Genomic DNA, 20,695 nt, shown 5'->3' on the forward strand with positions numbered 1-20,695 from the left:
GTGCTGTGAGTTTAACACTTCATCACTGACACACACAACAATCTTCATCAACATGACCTTCATCATCATCTTCATCTGGACTCTCCAACTGCGTTTGCTCCAAGGTTTGTGGAGCACAAGTTTTGATATTAAATCATTCATTTCTTCAAGTAATATGGTCCAAAGTTTTTGAGGTTGATTTTCTTCTTGTTGTGGTTTTTCAGAGTGTGAGGAACAGATCATCGTCCTCAGAGGTGCCCTCAACGACAGCAGCTCAACCAGGAGAAACAGTGAAGATCAACTGTAGAACCAGCACAGATGTGCATTATGTGGCCAATCGGTAATCAAGGTTTAGCTAATGGTACTTTACAGAAACTTTGGAGAAGCCCTAAAGAAACTCCTGAATTTAGTGGGCAAAACACCCTCCAGTCCAGAACTCCATCTACATTCAGTGGCAGTGGATCTAACAGTGATTTCACTCTGACCATCAGTGGAGTCCACCCCAGAAGATGCTGGACATTAATACTGTCAGAGTTACCATGCAGAACAAATTCTTATGGTAGCTGTGTGGGTGATTATGTGTTCACACAGTGATAAAGAGTGGTACAAAAACCTCGGTCAGTCAGAGTCACAGTGACTGAACTGATGCTGCAGCTGCTCACAAGGAGGATCTGAAACAACATTATCACACATACATCTGAAATAAAAATCATCTAAATGAATTCTTCATTCTTAATATAATGGAGGTCGGAGGTCAAATCATTATTTGAGAGAAACAACTAGACACAAGTCCATCAGTGTCTCTGCAGATTCTCTATCAGACTCACAAAAACACACAGACTCAGCTGTTATTATTATTGTTTTGTCTTCTGCTTCTGTCACACTTTGGAATTGTTTTTGTGGGAGGGCTCTCCTCTCACCTATTTTTACTTCAAAAAAAGTCAATGAGGCCGCAGTCGGGTTCTATGATTAGCCTGCTCAAACACCGCTTAAAGTTTGTTGATGAAGTTGAATCGATCTTTGGATATGGACCTTATATGCTGGTATGTCTTTGAGCAGACACATCTCTTTGCTGCTGTTTTTGTTATTTTATAGCCTGGTTTTTTCTTCATATATTCCTTACTCTCTGAAAGGAGAATTAAAATGTGTTGGAAATTTGGGACCGATTGAAATCTGTGCAGCTTTTAGGATTGCAGGTGCTTTATAAATCAGAGACGACTTAGGTCTGGGCGGATTTCTACACGTGTCTGTAGATGACACGGTAGGGTTCACTTCTGTTTTGTCCTGGCCACGATATATTAACTGCGTGGGAACGTGATATTATGTCAGTGGCCTCCAGATGTTATGTTGAGGGAGCAACATGTTCTTCTCGTGGTACGAGTTTAATGCCCTAAACAAACCTGCGTGACCATAGAAACCTGGATTATCAGAGATGGATTCATTAATATTTTATTTTGAATTAAGAAATTATTATATTATTTATTATTATAAAATTATTACATCATTAAAATATTATATTAACCATGGGTCTTTAGGCTACCGAGCGATAGTCAGCATTCAAATGACGTTTATCGTGAATAAATGTTACATAAAGTGCATAATATAAAATAGGCCTACAATAAAAAAATATATATTCATCCTACAGTCTTGTAAGCCCATTAACTGGTCGTCTTTTTCCTGTAATATTTGTACATTATTATTATTATAAATGTTACATAAAGTGCATTATTTTTATATTTGTTTATATTAATTTTTTTTCCCTTCATTTACGATCTCTTTTACTTCACGTTCTGAATACTTTTGTAAATAATAGCCCTACTGTAAGTAATCGACATGCAATTACCCAGCTTTGATTATGCTGACTGAGTTTTTTGCTGGAATGCAGTTTAAATTTAACATATATTTCATTTTATTTCGGCTAATTAATAGACTATATAATTATAAATACTATAGTGTTTTCATCCGTATTTTTCATTAGTAAATGAAAACACAACACACGCAAAAGTATTCGATCATAATTAATCATTAAAGTAGATTGAAAAGTAAGTAGAAGCACAACAAGCTCAAAAGTATTCAAGAATCAAGAACGTTAGAAAGTAAAGAGATTGAAATGAAGGGAAAAAATAATAATATAAACGAGTATAAAAAATATAACCAATAATAATAGGCTAATATGGGAATAATATACAGATATATCGGAAAAACGATGTTAATGGACTTTAAAGACCGATGGATGGATAAAAATGTTCATGTTGTGTTACCTGTTTTATATTATGCATTTATGTAACACTTATTCACGATAACTCTTGATTAACGAATATAAATGAATCTGTCACTATTAAAGGGATAGTTCAGCCAAAAATAAAAAATAACCCCATGCTTTTCTCACCCTCAAGCCATCCTAGGTGTATATGACTGTCTTCTTTCAGACGAATACAATCAGAGTTATATTAAATAATGTCCTGGCTCTTCCAAGCTTTATAATGGCAGTGAATGGTGCTCAAGATTTTGAAGCAAAATGGTGCATCTATCCATCATAAAAAGTTCTTCACACAATGAGTCAATGGATCATTCACTCAAATGATTCACGCTGTTTATGTTTTGAACTATGTCAGCTTACCGAGCAAAAACAAAGTAGCTACTGACAATATTGAGTCTAAAAAGTAAAAATACTCAGTTTGAAACTTTTTGTCAACTAAACTAATGTATAAAAGCAATATCACATTCACATTCATGCTGTTGATCTGGTATTCAGAAGAAACAAGCTCTCTTACAAATTTGATTTTGCTTTATATCAATAAAGGATAATATTAGCAGTGAACTCATTAAATATTTTCTTAAGTCTTAGTGAAACAGCACAATAAACCAACTTAAACTTGTTAAATTCTCCTGAAGCGTTTGCATAGAGAGTGTGTTTTACATGAAGCGACACACACTTCAATTGCTCTGCACATCATGTGTTTATAACTCTGACAAACATCAAACATGATCCAACAACTGTTTCTCACTAGAACTGAACCTACAACCAACAGAATGACTTTCCATCACCATATTGATCTGGGCTGACAGTGTGTATGTAGAGGTTTGTGTCTGGAAGGATTAATGTGTTATTATGCTTGTTATTTCTATGTTATGAATATATATGTTTGTAAAAGTGTTTGTGATTTCTAATCTTTCTCATTTGACAGAATCTATTGGGCAGGTGACAGTGACTCAAACTCCCTCAGTGCTGCTCGCTCAAACTGGACAATCAGTCACTGTAACCTGTAAATCTAGCAGTGATCCTACCTGCTGTTGTAGTGGAAAGCAGTGTCTCAGCTGGTACTTACAGAAACCTGGAGAAGCTCCTAAACTCCTGATTTATGGAATAAGCAGCTGTCAGTCAGGAACTCCATCTAGATTCAGTGGCAGTGGATCTAACAGTGATTTCACTCTGACCATCAGTGGAGTCCAGACTGAAGATGCTGGACATTATTACTGTCAGAGTTACCACAGCAGTGGTGGTGTGTTCACACAGTGATAAAGAGTGGTACAAAAACCTCGGTCAGTCAGAGTCACAGTGACTGAACTGATGCTGCAGCTGATCAAACACTATCACTCACTCAACAGTGTAGATTTTAAGAATATTAATTGAAACAAAGTATTCACTGAGTTTCCATTTGATAAATATGTTAATCTAACACTTTTTATCTTATTAAAATGATCTAACACTATATCTTTGAGGTTCATAATTTATCATGAATCTGCAGGTGTTTTCATGCTCCACTGAGTGAAGTTTATCTGAGCAAAAACCCTGATCCAATGAATGACTCAAAACAAAAAGGACTCTAATTAACTCAAAGTTTTAGTTGTATTTTATTTATTGACTGAACTGTAATTAAATCAGATTGAATGATAAAACACACATATAGTCTTGTATGAAGCACACAAAGCAGAGCAGATGCAGATGTGAGCGACTGAAGCTGGATGTGGAGAATGAAGGAGTCGCTCATGTGCTGTTAGTCTCCATGTTGAGACATTGAGTGAGAAGAGCAGCAGATCTACTCTGAACACTGCTGTCTCAAAATCCACGTGTCCAGTGAGCGCAGGCTGGCCGCTCCGTGTGGCCTCGCAGCTCACTGAGACGCTCTCCATCCACTCCTGCTCAGAGAGAGTCAGGCTGCTGCTCCAGCTGTACAGACCCGTCCTTCTCCAGGAGCCCAGCTGCTCTCCTGAGACCTGCTGCTCCCGTCCACCTTCCAGCTTGGTCTCCTGTGTGATGGTGAGCCCTTGCTGGCCACACACACCAGTGTGTGCTGTCTTCTTTGAGGAGATCTCTGCACTGGAGGGCTGACAGGGCCGCACTGGAGGGCGGCAGGACGCTCACTTTAGGACGAGTGACACCTGACAAACACACAACAGTCAACTCAGTCAAGAAGAAAGCATTTCCCTCCTTTCAGATTCAAGAAAATATATCAACAATTTTTATATAAAGTTTTATTAGTCATTTTTGCAAAATGTCATCTGAATTAATTTTTACAAAGCCTGTGAACAGCAGAGCAACACGACATCAGTGGCGTGATAAAGAGTCGCACAAAGACTTCCATCTCACTCAAATGAACACAAACTCCACGACACTCACACTGATATGAGACTTAACATCAGCTCTTCTGTTTATCAGTGATGGATAATTTGTTGACTTTCATAAAAACAGCCTCATCATCTCTAAATGTCCCTTGATGCATGAAATCTAGGAATTATTTATAAATAAAAAAGTAAATGAATTAAATTACATCATTCAGGAAATGCCTGTATTAATTACATTTTTATTAGACATTTTAATTTTGGGAATCTAAATAATCATTTATTTATTAAAGCAATTTAAATCATTAAAGCGGCTTTTAAAAGATGTTTTGATGACCTGTGACCTCTGGAATGACCTTTGCCCTCTCATGGAGTTCACAGTGACATACTTGTTTCTTGATGCAACTGTCATTTGAATCATCAGAAAACCTGGAGCTTCAGACACATAAATCATATTTTTTATTTAAGGATGTAATGATGCACCTTGAGCCAGTTGAAAATCGATACAAATATGTGATGATTCAAGTTGGTTGAGATGTTAAACGAATCGTGATACAGTTGTGGGTGGGAGTTTATATGAATGTATCTCTGAGGGAAACTGACTGTCTTTAGGAAAGTTTATAGGGCTGATGTATAAGACTGAAGGGCTTTATTCTGCGATAACAACCTGCTGGATGTACATTATCCTGCTTACATGGCTGCTTGCCACAAAATTAAATAATTAGACACAAAATATTGCTGTGAGTTGAGATATTTGAACGTAAACCTTCCATGAAACAGCAGTTGCTAGCAAGAGGCAAGTTCAAACTAGATTGACATTTAAGGAACACGGTGCACTTATTACACAACGTTTCACCACATAAATAAGTTGATAAAGATATTGATTTAAGATGAAACTGTTTTAAAATCTTACCAGTTTGTTGGTCAATCCATTACAGTGCACAAAAAAACAATTGGCACAAAATGGCAGCAGCTGTGTTACCAACTGGCGATACAAGGATGCCATAATTAAATAATTGTACACATAATATTGAATTGAATTTTAATATTTTATTAGCTAACAAAATGCAAAGCTTCCACCAAGAAAAACTGTTCTTAGCAAGCAAATAGCAGACTGCAGTTACCCAGAGCGAGCCTGTGTTATTAGCTTTTACCGTTGTTATCGAGGGATAACATACATCGCAATGTCGGGACTGACCAATCAGAATCAAGTATTCCACAGAGCTGTGTAATAATCAAGTGGCAACCTCCCTTCTCTCTCATTTGAAGCCCAAGGAAGTGACTTAAACTGTAATTCTTCAACTTCGCCGCTAGAGGATGTCTTCGCTGCTGACACTGCCGCCGAGTTAGGTGGGCGTGGCTTCAGCAACCAGCTCCCGCTTTAGTCCATGTTTCGATTATCCGGGGTGACATGCTGCCAAGATGGCGTCTTATGGCCAGCTCCGCCCACTTTAAGCTTCAAAAACATTCTTCAGAAAACTACGTGGTGACGCCACGGACACTAAACGCATCCATGTTTTTTATACAGTCTATGGTAATAATGCATATTATAAATCGGTTAGTTCCAGTCCTCGATTCTGATTGGTCAGCAGCTGTGTTTATTCATGATAAAGCATTCGGCTATGGCTTTCACTTCACCCAATGGTTGTGCATCACTGAGCAACACCTTTAGCAACCACCCTTAGCAACATAAACAATCAATGATACAGTGTTAAAACAGTATTATAGTATTATAACTGTTCAGCAAAATTAACTTTGTTATTTATTTAATGAAGTATGAGTGCCACCTGCTGGCGTTGTGTTGCATCATTCATCTTTAATTTTGAGACCACCCACAGTTTCCAAAGTGAGGAGGGAATATTACTGTATTTATTATAGTTTTTCTGTTTCAGGAAAGAATCTGTATGTCCATGTCTATCACTGTAGTGATGCTTGATTCTCTGCGCTGTGCAGTGAATCGGGTCTGTTTTAAACTAAAAGTTTTCTCATGCTAAGAGATAAGCAAGTTAGCGATTACAATATGGCGGATGGCTCATGATAGCAGCCCATAGAAACAGTCGCTAATGAGGCATCTACGTATATGATTGAAGTAGTGTTTATAAGCACAGAGCTGTTTTGTTCACAGAGGTTACCAAGGAATTGCTATAATGCCACTGTTCCATAAGCGCCACCTGCTGGCAGAGATGAATCTGGCGCTTGCATTTTATTCAGATATGTCCTAAGCTGGTCTCACACAACAGGAGTTTTAAAATCCTAACCCATTATGAAATCTGGTTTGCACCGACAAAAGGGAAATCTTTGCAGATTATCTTTCCTCAAATCTTAAACATGCACACACTACAAGATTTGAAATCGCATACATCACACACACTACAAGATATGATTAAGATTATCATGTTAGAGGGATCGCCTCATGTGATCTCATGCAGCCGGTCATCATTGACATTTCAGCACCTAATGTTTACATATGTTAGCTAGTGTTCTAACATCAGAACCGATCGACATGTTCAACAAGATTTTTTGCTCCAATTCTTAGGAGGGGAAAAATCTTAAATCGAGACTAAAACTCCTGTAGTTTGAAAATCTTAAATCGGGCTAAAACTCCTGTAGTTTGAAAAAACTTAAATCGGGCTAAAACTCCTGTAGTTTGAAAAAACTTAAATCGGGCTAAAACTCCTGTAGTTTAAAAAACTTAAATCGGGCTAAAACTCCTGTAGTTTAAAAAACTTAAATCGGGCTAAAACTCCTGTAGTTTGAAAAAACTTAAATCGGACTAAAACTCCTGTAGTTTAAAAAACTTAAATCGGGCTAAAACTCCTGTAGTTTAAAAAAAAACTTAAATCGGGCTAAAACTCCTGTAGTTTAAAAAACTTAAATCGGCTTAAACTCCTGTAGTTTAAAAAAACTTAAATCGGGGCTAAAACTCCCTGTAGTTTGAAAATCTTAAATCGGGCTAAAACTCCTGTAGTTTGAGCCTGCCTTTATCTTACATTTAGTAATTTTGGCAGACTTTTTTACTACTTTTTATGTAGTATATTTTTATGTAGTATATTTTCACAAAACTAAAGTCAGACCATGCTGTTTTTTGATTCCAAATTTCAATCTAATTCATCCTGGTTTGGATCATGATTAAAATGCAGTGGGTGTCTCTAATTTTAAAGGGGATCTATTATAAAAATCATGTTAAGGTGTGTGAAAACAACCAGCCTATAATTGTAAAAAATCCACCCATTCATTTTTTTTTTTATAATCCTAATAAATCATAAACAGTCTCTCTGAACAAACGATTACAGATTTCTTCCTACACTGACATCATCGTAGGGAAAAGGACCCACCCATTTGTGCTGATCTCTGGCCTATTAGCATAGACACAGCCCTGAGTGAGAAGCAGCAGTCCAGCATTACTGTTTTTCTTGCTGTAGCTGCTGGAGATATAATGTCAGCGCCAAAGAGGCATTACAGGTGTTGTGTTTTTGGGATGCACCAACAAACATAGAAGTCTCCATAGACTCCCTCCATCTAAGGCTGAGGACACTGTGGTTAAATGTAATTTTCGAATGAAATGTCCCAGAAAACAATCAGTAAAGTCCTATATGTTTGTGCCGATCATTTCACACCAGACTGCCTCTCACAAGCGAGGGTTGGTTCAATGCTGGATTATCGCATAGGTTGATTATGAAAGAGGGATCAATACCAACGTATATCACGCTCTGCCTGTTTTCACTGATGCTGCCTTCATTTTGTACCAGAATGATCATAAATCTGAATGTGGTAGTTAAAAAGTGCATATGAAAGCTGCCTTCAGTTGATAGATTGATTTTGTTTAGGTCATAATCACAAGTGGGACTTATTAAGTTTGTCGACCGCTTGAATTTGTCTTCCAGTTCGAACACATAAGGCTGCACACCGCTACTGAGAGTTTCTGATATTTTCTGTGCGTGATATTGTCCTGTTTTGTTGCTGCTGGTATGCTGGAGCTTGAGCTCTTGAAGCTCCGTTGTCTTCTAAAAAGGGGACTGGGAGCACCAGCTCACTTGCATTTAAAGGGACAAACACAAAAACTCTGCATTTTGGCTCATACCCTAAAAGTGACCATTTTAATAAGCTATAAAAATTATCTGTGGGGTATTTTGTGTTGAAGCTGTCTGGTATTTTTATGTGGGTTTTATGGTATTTTTTTATTTATTTTAAAATGTGGAATCTGTGGGTGTATGAGAGTTTTTTTTTTTTTCTTGTAAAAAGGGGCATAGGTCCCCTTTAAAGTGCTTTTATTTGTGTTATTTATTTATTTGATATGGGGTTTGGTTTGAGTTTTGTTATTTGATACATTTCAATTTCATTAAGAAAATGTGCAGCAATAATAAAAAGAGAACCTGGAGAAGCTCCTAAACTCCCTGATTTATTATACAAGCAGCCATCAGTCAGGAACACCATCTAGATTCAGTGGCAGTGGACTAAAACAGTGATTTCACTCCTGACCATCAGTGGAGTCCAGACTGAAGATGCTGGACATTATTACTGTCAGAGTTACACAGCACATAGTGGTGGTGTGTTCACACAGTGATAAAGAGTCGTACAAAAACCTCTCGGTCAGTCAGAGTCACAGTGACTGAACTGATGCTGCAGCTGATAAAAAACACTATCACTCACTACTGACAACACAGAGAACCAAACACAGGAACGACTACACATGAGCTCCAGAACTGAGTTAGGACGCAAATCAAGCTCTATTAGACGTGATCTGCAACCACTAAACAGCACCATGTTTGTTTTGATTTTTAACATTGTAATGCACTCATATCTAATTTTAAATTCATATAGAAAAGTCATGTGAATCACCAGCAATCTGTCAAAGATGTTCTTGACAGTTTCTGAAGTTATATCTCCTTCATCTCAAGCTAATAATGAATTTATTATTCATAACTCATTTCTCATGAGCAGAAGTGAAACTGTTCCAGTTCAGAGCGTTAAACCGATCAAACAGTGAAACTGTGAGTGACTGATGCTGCAGCTGATCAAACACTATCAGTCACTCAACAGTTAAGAAACACAAATATAGATCTTATAATAAACATCCAATTTGTTGAGTTTCATCTGTATTTTACATTTTTGATCATGATTTTTTAGTCATTTCGTCGCGTGTCATTTTCTGTCCTTCAAGTAGAAATTCAGACACTTTTTTTTATTTTGAGGATATTTTTATTTCATCCTTCACTATTTAGTTTTTCTTTATGATTTATCCTTATTCTTCTTTCTATCATTCCTCATAATACATCATCATCATATAAACACATTCTTCAATTTGAGAGCAGATGATAATGAATATAATTTATAGTAATATCAATGTATGGAAGAATTAACAATGATATTAAATTTGAACGAGGACCACATTACCCAACAGATGCTGTTCACCATAAAAAAAAACACCAACAACATATGCATATCACCATTGTTCTGTGGTTTGTACTTTGATCTTAACACCTCTAACCTTATTATTTATTATTCTCAGGTCAGGTAAAGTAAATTATCAATTAAAAAAAGTAAATAAAGTAAATATCAATAAAATTTATTTTAATTGCTTATGTATCAGTATACGAAGCAGCAATCTACTTATCAGTCTTTTATACTCCTGTCATCTTTTTGAATGTAAGTTGGCATTTCCCCAAAATTTCCAAGATCCTCCCAGATGCAGCATGGCCTCCTCGTGTCCTTGAACTCCAGTAAACTTGACCAAGATGACTGAAATCATTTTAAGTTTCTAGCATCAGAACCACACACACACACACACACACACCTTGACATGTTTGTTTTGGTGAATTGTGGGGACATTCCATAGGCATAATGGTTTTTATATTTTACAAACTGTATTTTCTATTGCCCACCACCTAACCCCTACAACCCCTTACAGGAAACTATGTGCATTTTTACTTTCTCAAAAAAACAAAAATTCATTCTGTATGGTTTATAAGCGTTTTGAAAAATGGGGATATGGGTTTGTCCTCATAAAAGCCCACCCCTCTCCTGTACTACCTGTGTCATACCCATGCCATTATACAAAGTTGTGTTCCTGATTATGTACACCACACACAACACACACCACACACATAAACACACATTCTTCTTGTGTGTACTTGTAGTCGTCCGCTCCTCCTTCTCATGGGTTAACACACACATACATAATAAACAGTTATTCCACACTTATGCCCATACATTATAACGGCATATTCTAGAAAACAAAATAAATAAAAATAATAATATATTGTAAAACAATATAGATTAGTAATTCAATCTATTATTCCCAATATGTGTGAAGGTATCTAAATAAATAAACCAATAGGCCGGGTAATGTGCATTTCTTTCTATTATTCAACACCATATTTGTTTACATTATATTTATAAAAGATTTGTAAAGACTCGATGAACGTGTGTTTTAATATAATGTGTGACGTGACTCACAATCAAACTCAGTTGATTCAGTGATTGACAGAGACGTGTGATGATCCTCATGTCTGTAAAAATATCAGGATTGTGGGATTTACAGTGGATGTTTTATCCAACTACAGTTTCCATATTGAGAAAAAAGTCTGGTTAATATTCTAAAGTTAGTTTTGTAGATTTATTCAGACCTGAATTGAATGATATAATAATTTGGCTATTATAGAAGTTAATATATTATTGAAAAAGATGTGTACTCTATGTTTTCACTTGCAGTAACAGTATTCTGTGTCTGTGTATACTGGAGTGACTGTCTTCAGGTAAAATGATTTTGGAGTAGTGTGTTGAATATTTGAATCAGATGCTTCAGTGCTCTGAGGAGTGTTTATAGTGCTGTGAGTTTAAACACTTCATCACTGCACACACCCAACAATCTTCATCAACATGACCTTCCATCATCATCATTCATCTGGACTCTCACAGCGTTTGCTCAACGGTTGTGGAGCACAAGTTTGATTATCAATTCATTTCTTCAAGAATATTGTCAAAGTTTTGAGTTGGATTTTCTTCTTGTTGTGTGTTTCCAGACGTGTAGAGGGACAGATCAGCGTCACTCAGAGTCCCTCAACGACAGCAGCTCAACCAGGAGAAACAGTGAAGATCAGCTTGTAGAACCAGCACAGATGTGTATCGGTAGTATAGTTTATCGCTGGTACTTACAGAGAACCTGGGAGAAGCTTCCTAAAACTCCTGATTTATGCTGCAAAGGATCCTCAGGGTTTTCAGTCAGGAACTCCATCTAGATTCAGTTGGCAGTGGATCTAACCGTGATTTCACTCTGACCATCAGTGGAGTCCCAGACTGAAGATGCTGCGGCGTCATTATTACTGTCAGAGTTTTCACTGCAGAACAAGTTATTATGGTAGCTGTGAGGGTGATTATGTGTCCACCACAGTGATAAAGAGTCGTACAAAAACCTCGGTCAGTCAGAGTCACAGTGACTGAACTGATGCTGCAGCTGCTCAGAGGAGGATCTGAAACAACATTGTCACACATGCATCTAAAATAAAATCATCTAAATGAATTCTTCATTCTTAATAATGGAGGTCGGAGGTCAAAGCATTAGTCGAGAGAAACAACTAGACACAAGTCCATCAGTGTCTCTGCAGATTCTCTATCAGTCTCACAAACACACAGACTCAGCTGTTATTATTATTGTTTTCGTCTTCTGCGTTCTGTTCACACTTGGAAGTGTTTTTTTCTCCCTCATATATTCATACTCTCTGAAATGTGTTGGAAATTGGACCGATTGATCTGGTGTGCAGCTTTTAGAGATTGTGTGCTTTTATAAATCAGAGACAGGACTGGAGGTTGGGTGATTTCTACGGTGTGTCTGTAAGATGACCTCACGGTCGGTTCACTTAGTTTTGTCCTGGCCACGATATATTAACTCGTGGGAACGTGATATTATGTCGTGGCCTCCAGATGTTATGTTGAGGGAGCAACATGTTTTTCTCGTGGCCACGAGTTTAATGCCTAAACAAACCTGCGTGACCATAGAAACCTGGATTATCAGAGATGGATTCATTAATATTTTATTTTGAATTAAGAAATATTATATGTATTATTATAGAAATTATTACCTTATTAAACATATTATATTAACCATAGGTCTTGGCTACCGAGCGGATTAGTCAGCATTCAAATGACGGTTTATCGTGATATAATGTTACATAAAGTGCATAATATAAAATAGGCCTACAATGAATATATATTTATATATATTCACCCTACAGTCTTGTAAGTCCATTAATTGATCCTCTTTTTCATGTAATATTTGTATATTATTATTATTATTATTATTAGCCTATTATTATTGGTTATATTTTTATATTTGTTTATATTCATTTTTTCCCTTCATTTTGATCTCTTTACTTCACGTTCTGAATACTTTTGTAAATAATAGCCTACTGTAAATAATCGACATGCCAATCAAGCGTTGATTATGCTGACTGGAGTTTTTGCTGGAATGCAGTTTAAATTTAACATATATTTCAGTTTATTTCGGCTAATTAATAGACTATAATTATAAATACTATAGTGTTTCGTTGAGGAATTAATCATTCACATAGTTTCATTAGTAAATGAAAACACAACACACTCAAAAGGTATTCAGAATCAGAACGTTAACAGTAAAGAGATTTGAAAGGAAGCGGAAAAATAAATAAAGCTGCCATTTCCCTTTTTAACAAACCATAAATAAAATATAACCAATAATAATAGGCTTTCATATAAAGCCTTTCATATAGTGGAAAGCAGTGTCTCAGCTTTAGTGATTCTGATCGTCTCAGAATAGAGCAGCTCCGTCTCCAGAGACCATGTTCAAACCCCAAGAGCTTCAGTTTCACAATGTACCTGCTAAAACACAGCTGTTCTCAACTATTACATCCATCAACAGCAGCTGCAAACTTTAGTGAAGGAAAGGACACACTGATCAATGATGCAGTCGAACAAAAATGTAAGGCGTTCAGAAGCTTATTGAAATGAACAGCAATGGCAGCACATTGAAAGACTGCGTTGAGTAATTGAGCTGTAAATCAGGAGACTGCTGTGAATTCCTGCTGCTCTTCACTGGGAGAAACATCTGGCACTCGGAGCTCATTGAGGAACGAGGTCTCGTGATCAGCTCCGTTCATGTGTTACTACTCTGCAGACGAAGTTGCTTTGTGTCTTCCCAGCGTGCTTTGCTTGAGGCTCAGGACGCTGCTCGCAGATCTGTAAAGCGTCCGTCCGCGCTCGCTCTCTTGCGCTGTGTCTGCTAACCCCCTCGGGTGACCTCTGACCCGGTCCAGCGTCCAGCTCAACCTGTCTGGCCCCCTGTGGAGAGTAAGAGCTGAGCAGGCAGAGCAGTGCTGGCTGATTCTCCAGAGATCTGCCGAGAAGAGGGAGAGCAGTCAGTATGACAACGGATGGCTTCACTGCGGGACCAGCTGAACCACACAAACACACACACACACAATCCACACTCCAGCACGCCTGCATGTAGAATCATAGTTTTTCAGACATGATAATGCAGGAAAAATACGCAATAAGTCATAATTACTGTAGTTTGACCTCACTGCTTTCATTCATATTCCATATAGACACTATCCTACATTAAATCTCCATTAAATAAATGTTTGCCTCTACTAAATGTTTCATGTACATCTAACTGTAAATTTAAATCAGTTTTCTGAAGCAAACTTAACATACAGTAAAAATTATAATAATTTGCTATTTTCTGAATTACTTTTTAAATAATTCTCAAACTGATTTTAAAAACATTGTCCACATGCAAATTCATGATTACTTAGAAAACAAATTAATATTATAAATTATATGTCAATCGTATTTTACAATATCATATCTGTTATTAATTATATTTATTTTGTATTTTTGAATGTTTTATATATTAATTTTGAATAATATTTATTTATATTGTATGATGATGATGCCTACAAAATTTGAATGAATTGTTTTATGATGTTTTTTCATGCTTTTTTGCATTTCATATTCTATTAATTTTTAACTAATTATTAATTACTGAAGAATCACTAAATATACTTATTATGAAAAATATTATCAAACTATTTTAATCAATGAATTAAAATGCAATTAAGTGTTAGCAATAATAAAATGTGAAATTATTCATGTGAAGTGAAACAAGCTGCAAAGATATGAAATATGAATTTAAATGGAAACAAAAACAAATATCCTGAAATATCACTAAATATTAATGATAGTTGTAAAATTGCAGACATTATTAAATAAACTATGAAACAATTCAATCCATTATGAAATGTTGGAATTAATAAATAATTAATTTTAATATTAATAATGAATCATTTCTATCTTTATTCTTTTTATATAATTTTTTGGCAAATGTTTGCTTAATAAAATTAATAATAATATCATACATTTTAATTACAGAATTTAAGAGACTTACTGATCGTCAGTTTATCGGTTCCTATCCTAAACATTTTTATTTTAAATATAAATAAAACTAAAACTGTATGTATTAATCACATTTTCATTAGACATCCTAAGCTTAGAGACCAGGACAACTAGATAAGCCCCAGAGACACACCCCCATCTAAGACCACGTCAACTTGACCTGGAATGCGGTAGGAGAAAGACCATGGGAACAGTGTAGTCGCTGCACAATCTGACTTTGTTGCAGCTTAGAATTAAACTGCTTGTCAACTTGATTGCACAGATACTATTTGAACTGAACTGAGCTGGACGATGACATCACTGAATCAATAATGAACTGACTTAAACTGAAATTTGAGTATCTACTGTTTTGCATTAGTAAACCCACTATTTTTCTTATTTAATACTGTTAGCAAGCAGGGCTGCTCTGACACAATCTGCATTGTTAAAATCTCTATATAAATAAGGTGACTTGACTAAATCGATTTCTAAATGATCATCATTGCTAATTTCTCAATGCATTGGTAATAATTTAACGCATGTTTAATAAATATATTTTGATGACCTGTGTGAACTCTGGAAATGACTTTTGACCTGACTAATGGAGTTTAATGACATACTTAGTAATGCAACTCGGTTATTTGAATCATCAGAAAATCTGAAGCTTCAGACACTTGAGTCAATGTTTTTGACTCATAACATGAGAAAAGATCCTAAACACTGTAATTGTAATGTATTATGTGCATCATCTGCTGTAACTCGTACACAGATTTACATCGAGATGATTTGCATTGCAGCACAAGCTTCAGCAGGTTTTTAAATAGCTCTCTCACTGTGAGTTTGAACACTGAGAATCTGAAAACAAAACAGCAACCATGAGCTTCAAATCACCATCTTCATCTGGATCTTCACTATCTACTGTGTTCCACAGGTCGGAGGGGATATAACATGTACTTACAGAAACCTGGAGAAGCTCCTAAACTAACTCCTGATTTACTGGAATAAGCAGCACGTCAGTTCAGGAACTCCATCTAGATTCAGTGGCAGTGGATCTAACAGTGATTTCACTCTGACCATCAGTGGAGTCCAGACTGAAGATGCTGGACATTATTACTGTCAGAGTGAACACAGTGGTGGTGTGTTCACACAGTGATAAAGACTCGTACAAAAACCTCGGTCAGTCAGAGTCATAGTGACTGAACTGATGCTGCAGCTGCTCAAACACTAAAGCTCACTCTACAGTGAATATTTTAAGAATATTAATTGAAACAAAGCATTCACTGAGTTTCCCATTTGCTAAATATGTTAATCTAACACTTTTTATCTTATTAAAATAATCTAACACTATATCTTTGAGGTTCACAATCTGACAGCATGTTCTTGTTTCATCATTAATCTGCAGGTGTTTTCATGCTCCACTGAGTGAAGTTTATCTGAATGACTCAAAACAAAAAGGACTCAAATTAACTTTATTTATTAATTTTATTTATTGACTGAACTGTAATGAAATCATAACTGAATGATAAAGCACACATATAGTCTTGTATGAAGCACACAAAGCAGAGCAGATGCAGATGCGAGCGACTGAAGCTGCATGTGGAGAATGAAGGAGTCGCTCATGTGCTGTTAGTCTCCATGTGAGACATGAGTGAGAAGAGCAGCAGATCTACTCTGAACACTGCTGTCTCGTCACGTGTCCAGTGAGCGCAGGCTGGCCGCTCCGTGTGGCCTCACAGCTCACTGAGACGCTCTCCATCCACTCCTGCTCAGAGAGAGTCAGGCTGCTGCTCCAGCTGTACAGACCGTCCTTCTCCAGGAGCCCAGCGCTGCTCTCCTGAGACCTGCTGCTCCCGTCCACCTTCCAGCTCAGGCTCCAGTCTGACGGGAAGCCCTCGCTGGCCACACACACCAGTGTCGCTGTCTTCTTTGAGGAGATCTCTGCACTGGAGGGCGGCAGGACACTCACTTTAGGACGAGTGACGCCTGACAAACACACAACAGTCAACTCAGTCAAGAAGAAAGCATTTCCCTCCTTTCAAAAAGTTTTAAAAAATATATGAATGATAAATACAATGAAAGCTTTTCTTGGCCATTTTAACAACATCAAACTGCAAGTCACTGGAATGAATTTTTATAAAGCCAGTAAACAGCGATGGAAGTTTGGTGAAATACGGTACAGCGGGGTATTATTTTCCTCTAAACCACTAGATGGCACAAAAACGTTCAAAACATCCACTTTTCAAGATGCACATGTATATTTGGCTGATCCTTGACACAATGGCGGGCAGCAGCACAAAGTTGATTCTGTGCTTACTTGATCAATATTTTATGTTTTTTTAAAATGTTGTAATTTATGTAGCAAATTAGAATCTCTCAAATTAATGCATATATTTTGAGACGAAGGTCTTCTTAACTATTTTCAGTTTTGTTTGAGATAATTAAAGCAGCAGTTTTTAAATAACAAAAGAATATGTAAAAGTATAGTATTTGGGGTAAAAAGCGCCCCTGCTGTTGGGGCTAAAGACACAATAATTAACATGATAATTAATAGAAGGATGACTTTTCCATTTGTTGACATGACATGGTTAGAATCAGATGGTAAATATCGTATTTTATGTTGGGTGTCCATATTAGAGATAAAATCACCATGTTTAGAATGAAACCATCACATTTAAAAACATGGTATTAATCATATCATATAATAAAATACCATTTGTTGTTACTAGCCTACTGTAAATCTGTATTAAATTATTATGGGATCTCCTTCAATGCTTTCAGAATCTTTTCTTTTTAAAATGATTTTGTTTCTGTATTTTAAAATGCATTTTTTTTGTATGAACATATTTTAATGACAGTATATTTATTGAACAAAAATGAATTATTTTATTTTTCAAAATAAGCAGAAAATAGCACAAACTTTGCTAAAGTGATTGTTTTTAAACAAATATTAACTGACATTATTTTAAAAAACATTATTTTAGCTGAAGTATTTGTATCAGTACTGTGTGCCTTTCGCCCGTGTGGGGGGTAAAAGGCCACATCATACCTTTATAAGATTTTTAAACAAAATAAAGGACTTGTATGATTTATTTTCAATACAAACATATATGTTTTTTTCTGCAATTATACATTTTAGGTGCAGTGAAAATCTTATTATTTTTTAGGTGTGCCTTTAGCCTCGTTGTATATATTGATTCGAATGTTATTTTCATTATCAACTTCAATGTTACTGAAGCATGCTTTTATTAAAAAAGAATCAAAGATCAGATGTAAGTAAATATAATAACTGCAGGAGTTCATTACAGTTTTTGATGGCAGCATGAGAAGATTGGGTACAAATGTTTTTTTTTTTAAAGTACAGAAAATATAACTTTTGTCTCGCATGTCTACTATAAATTATTAACTTATCAAATATTTAAAAGATACAATTAAGCAACCATTATTCCCAGTTTGGAAATATCTGCAGGTTTTACTTTAAAATCAAGACTATAATCTGAAAATTTAAGTTGAGGTTGATTGCCAAACATTCAATGTGAACTAAAAAATTTAATTAAGATATATAAATAAACGAAAATGTATATCATTTCTATAGACTAGCAAAGTGTTTAACAGTCAGTTGTTGTATTAATAATATTAAATGATGATTGACTTACTGCCAACTTCCAGTTTGGTGCCGCTGCCGAAAGTCCACCACAGAGATACAAACTAATAGAGCAGCTGAACAAAAACCTCCTGAACGCTTCACTAACTGAACAAACACACATCAACTGAGTCTCCAACAAACACATCACTCACAGCAGACATCACCTGCATTTACTTCATCTGCTTTATGCAGTCTGTGTTATTACTAAAACATGAACCGGAATTCATGAAAAATTAACGTTTTATATCAAGTGTGACGCGACACAATCAAACTCAGTTGATTCAGTGATTGACAGAGACACGTGTGATGATCCTCATGTCTGTAAAAACCTGCAGAACATCCATAAAGTTTATGAATTAACAGTCATGTTTCTATCAAACTACAGTCAAAAATATTCTCAAAGTCTCACAGGAGAGAGTCAGGATCATATACTAAAGTTGATCTTGTAGATTTATTCAGAACTGAATGATCTGATATAATTTATAATAACTTGGCTATTAGAATATCTTATATTGAAAGATTAATTTGTTATGTTTTTTCATTTAATGAAAGTATTAATAGTCATGTTTCTATCCAACTACAGTCTGTTTTATTATTGTTTATTTTATTTTGTTTTATTAGAGTGTTTATAGTGCTGTGAGTTTAACACTTCATCACTGACACAACACAACAATCTTCATCAACATGACCTTCATCATCATCTTCATCTGGACTCTCACAGCGTTTGCTCAAGGTTTGTGGAGCACAAGTTTGATATCAATTCATTTCTTCAAATATATTGTCAAAGTTTTGAGTTGATTTTCTTCTTGTTGTGTGTTTCAGAGTGTAGAGGACAGATCAGCGTCACTCAGAGTCCCTCAACGACAGCAGCTCAACCAGGAGAAACAGTGAAGATCAACTGTAGAACCAGCACAGATGTGTATTACAGTGGTGCTTATCATTTGTTATCCTGGTACTTACAGAAACCTGGAGAAGCTCCTAAACTCCTGATTTATTATGCAAACACCCTCCAGTCAGGAACTCCATCTAGATTCAGTGGCAGTGGATCTAACAGTTATTTCACTCTGACCATCAGTGGAGTCCAGACTGAAGATGCTGGACATTATTACTGTCAGAGTTACCACAGTGGTGGTGTGTTCACACAGTGATAAAGAGTGGTACAAAAACCTCGGTCAGTCAGAGTCACAGTGACTGAACTGATGCTGCAGCTGCTCAAAGGAGGATCTGAAACAACATTATCACACATGCATCTGAAATAAAATCATATAAAAGAATCTGTCACTCTTAATAATCATAGAGGTTGTTCTTTACTTCTCTCAAACTTTGAAATTGTGTGTTTTTATTATTTCATCATATTCATACTCTCTGTAGGGAGAATAAAGATATTTTGGAAACTGGACTGATTGAATCTGCACAGCTTTGAGATTTTGTGCTTTTATAGATTAGAGTCACGAGTGAGATCTGACTGATTCCAGTTTGTCTAATTATTATTTTTTAAATTAATAACAGACATTCATTTTTTTTTATAATACTGTGTAAAAGTCAAATCAGGAGGTAATAAAGGCACAGAAATATGTATCTAGAGACAGAGGGGTGATGCTGGTGGCCTTGCGAATAACTAAATGATAATTTGTTGTGTATAATTCATGATTGTGTCTACAGAGCCTTCAGACAGAAGCACTATCACAGCTCCAGCTTGACCTGTGACCTCTGAGATGACCTCTGACCTCTGCCAGTATGAGTGATTCACTACGGGAATCACAGTGAGCAGCTTCCTGTTGTTAGTGTTCGATATTCACAGAAGACAATGCAGTTTTTGAAACAGTACGTAAAACAGTAGCCATTATTCCACTTTAAAGGTGCCAATCTTTGTCACATGAGCTCATCACCCTTACCAAAAAGTAGTATACTTCAAGTTTATTTTATTAAGTATACTTAAGTTAAGTTCAGGTATATTTTTAAGTATACTTTATGTAGCAAGTATACATATATCAGTGTTCTAGTAGCATACTTGTAAGTGTACTGTTTCAATACTCCTTGGGACTAAATTGGCCCACTTTCTAGTATATATGAGTACACTTTTAAGTATACTTTAAGTATAAC

At 36.0% G+C, this 20,695-nt stretch overlaps 3 gene segments (V, D, J or C); 2 read left to right on the forward strand and 1 right to left on the reverse strand.

Moving 5' to 3' along the window:
• Window positions 1-52: 52 nt before the first annotated feature.
• Window positions 53-3,514, forward strand: LOC122142293. The segment is given in 2 exon segments: window positions 53-104; window positions 3,168-3,514. Coding segments are annotated over 2 exon segments (384 nt in total).
• A 12,890-nt stretch (window positions 3,515-16,404) lies between these two features.
• Window positions 16,405-18,753, reverse strand: LOC109070765. The segment is given in 3 exon segments: window positions 16,405-16,932; window positions 18,603-18,654; window positions 18,745-18,753. Coding segments are annotated over 3 exon segments (378 nt in total).
• A 518-nt stretch (window positions 18,754-19,271) lies between these two features.
• Window positions 19,272-20,216, forward strand: LOC109046219. The segment is given in 2 exon segments: window positions 19,272-19,325; window positions 19,415-20,216. Coding segments are annotated over 2 exon segments (375 nt in total).
• Window positions 20,217-20,695: the final 479 nt, after the last annotated feature.

Source organism: Cyprinus carpio, chromosome B24 (genome assembly GCF_018340385.1).
Source record: "Cyprinus carpio isolate SPL01 chromosome B24, ASM1834038v1, whole genome shotgun sequence".
NCBI classification, from domain to species: domain Eukaryota; kingdom Metazoa; phylum Chordata; class Actinopteri; order Cypriniformes; family Cyprinidae; genus Cyprinus; species Cyprinus carpio.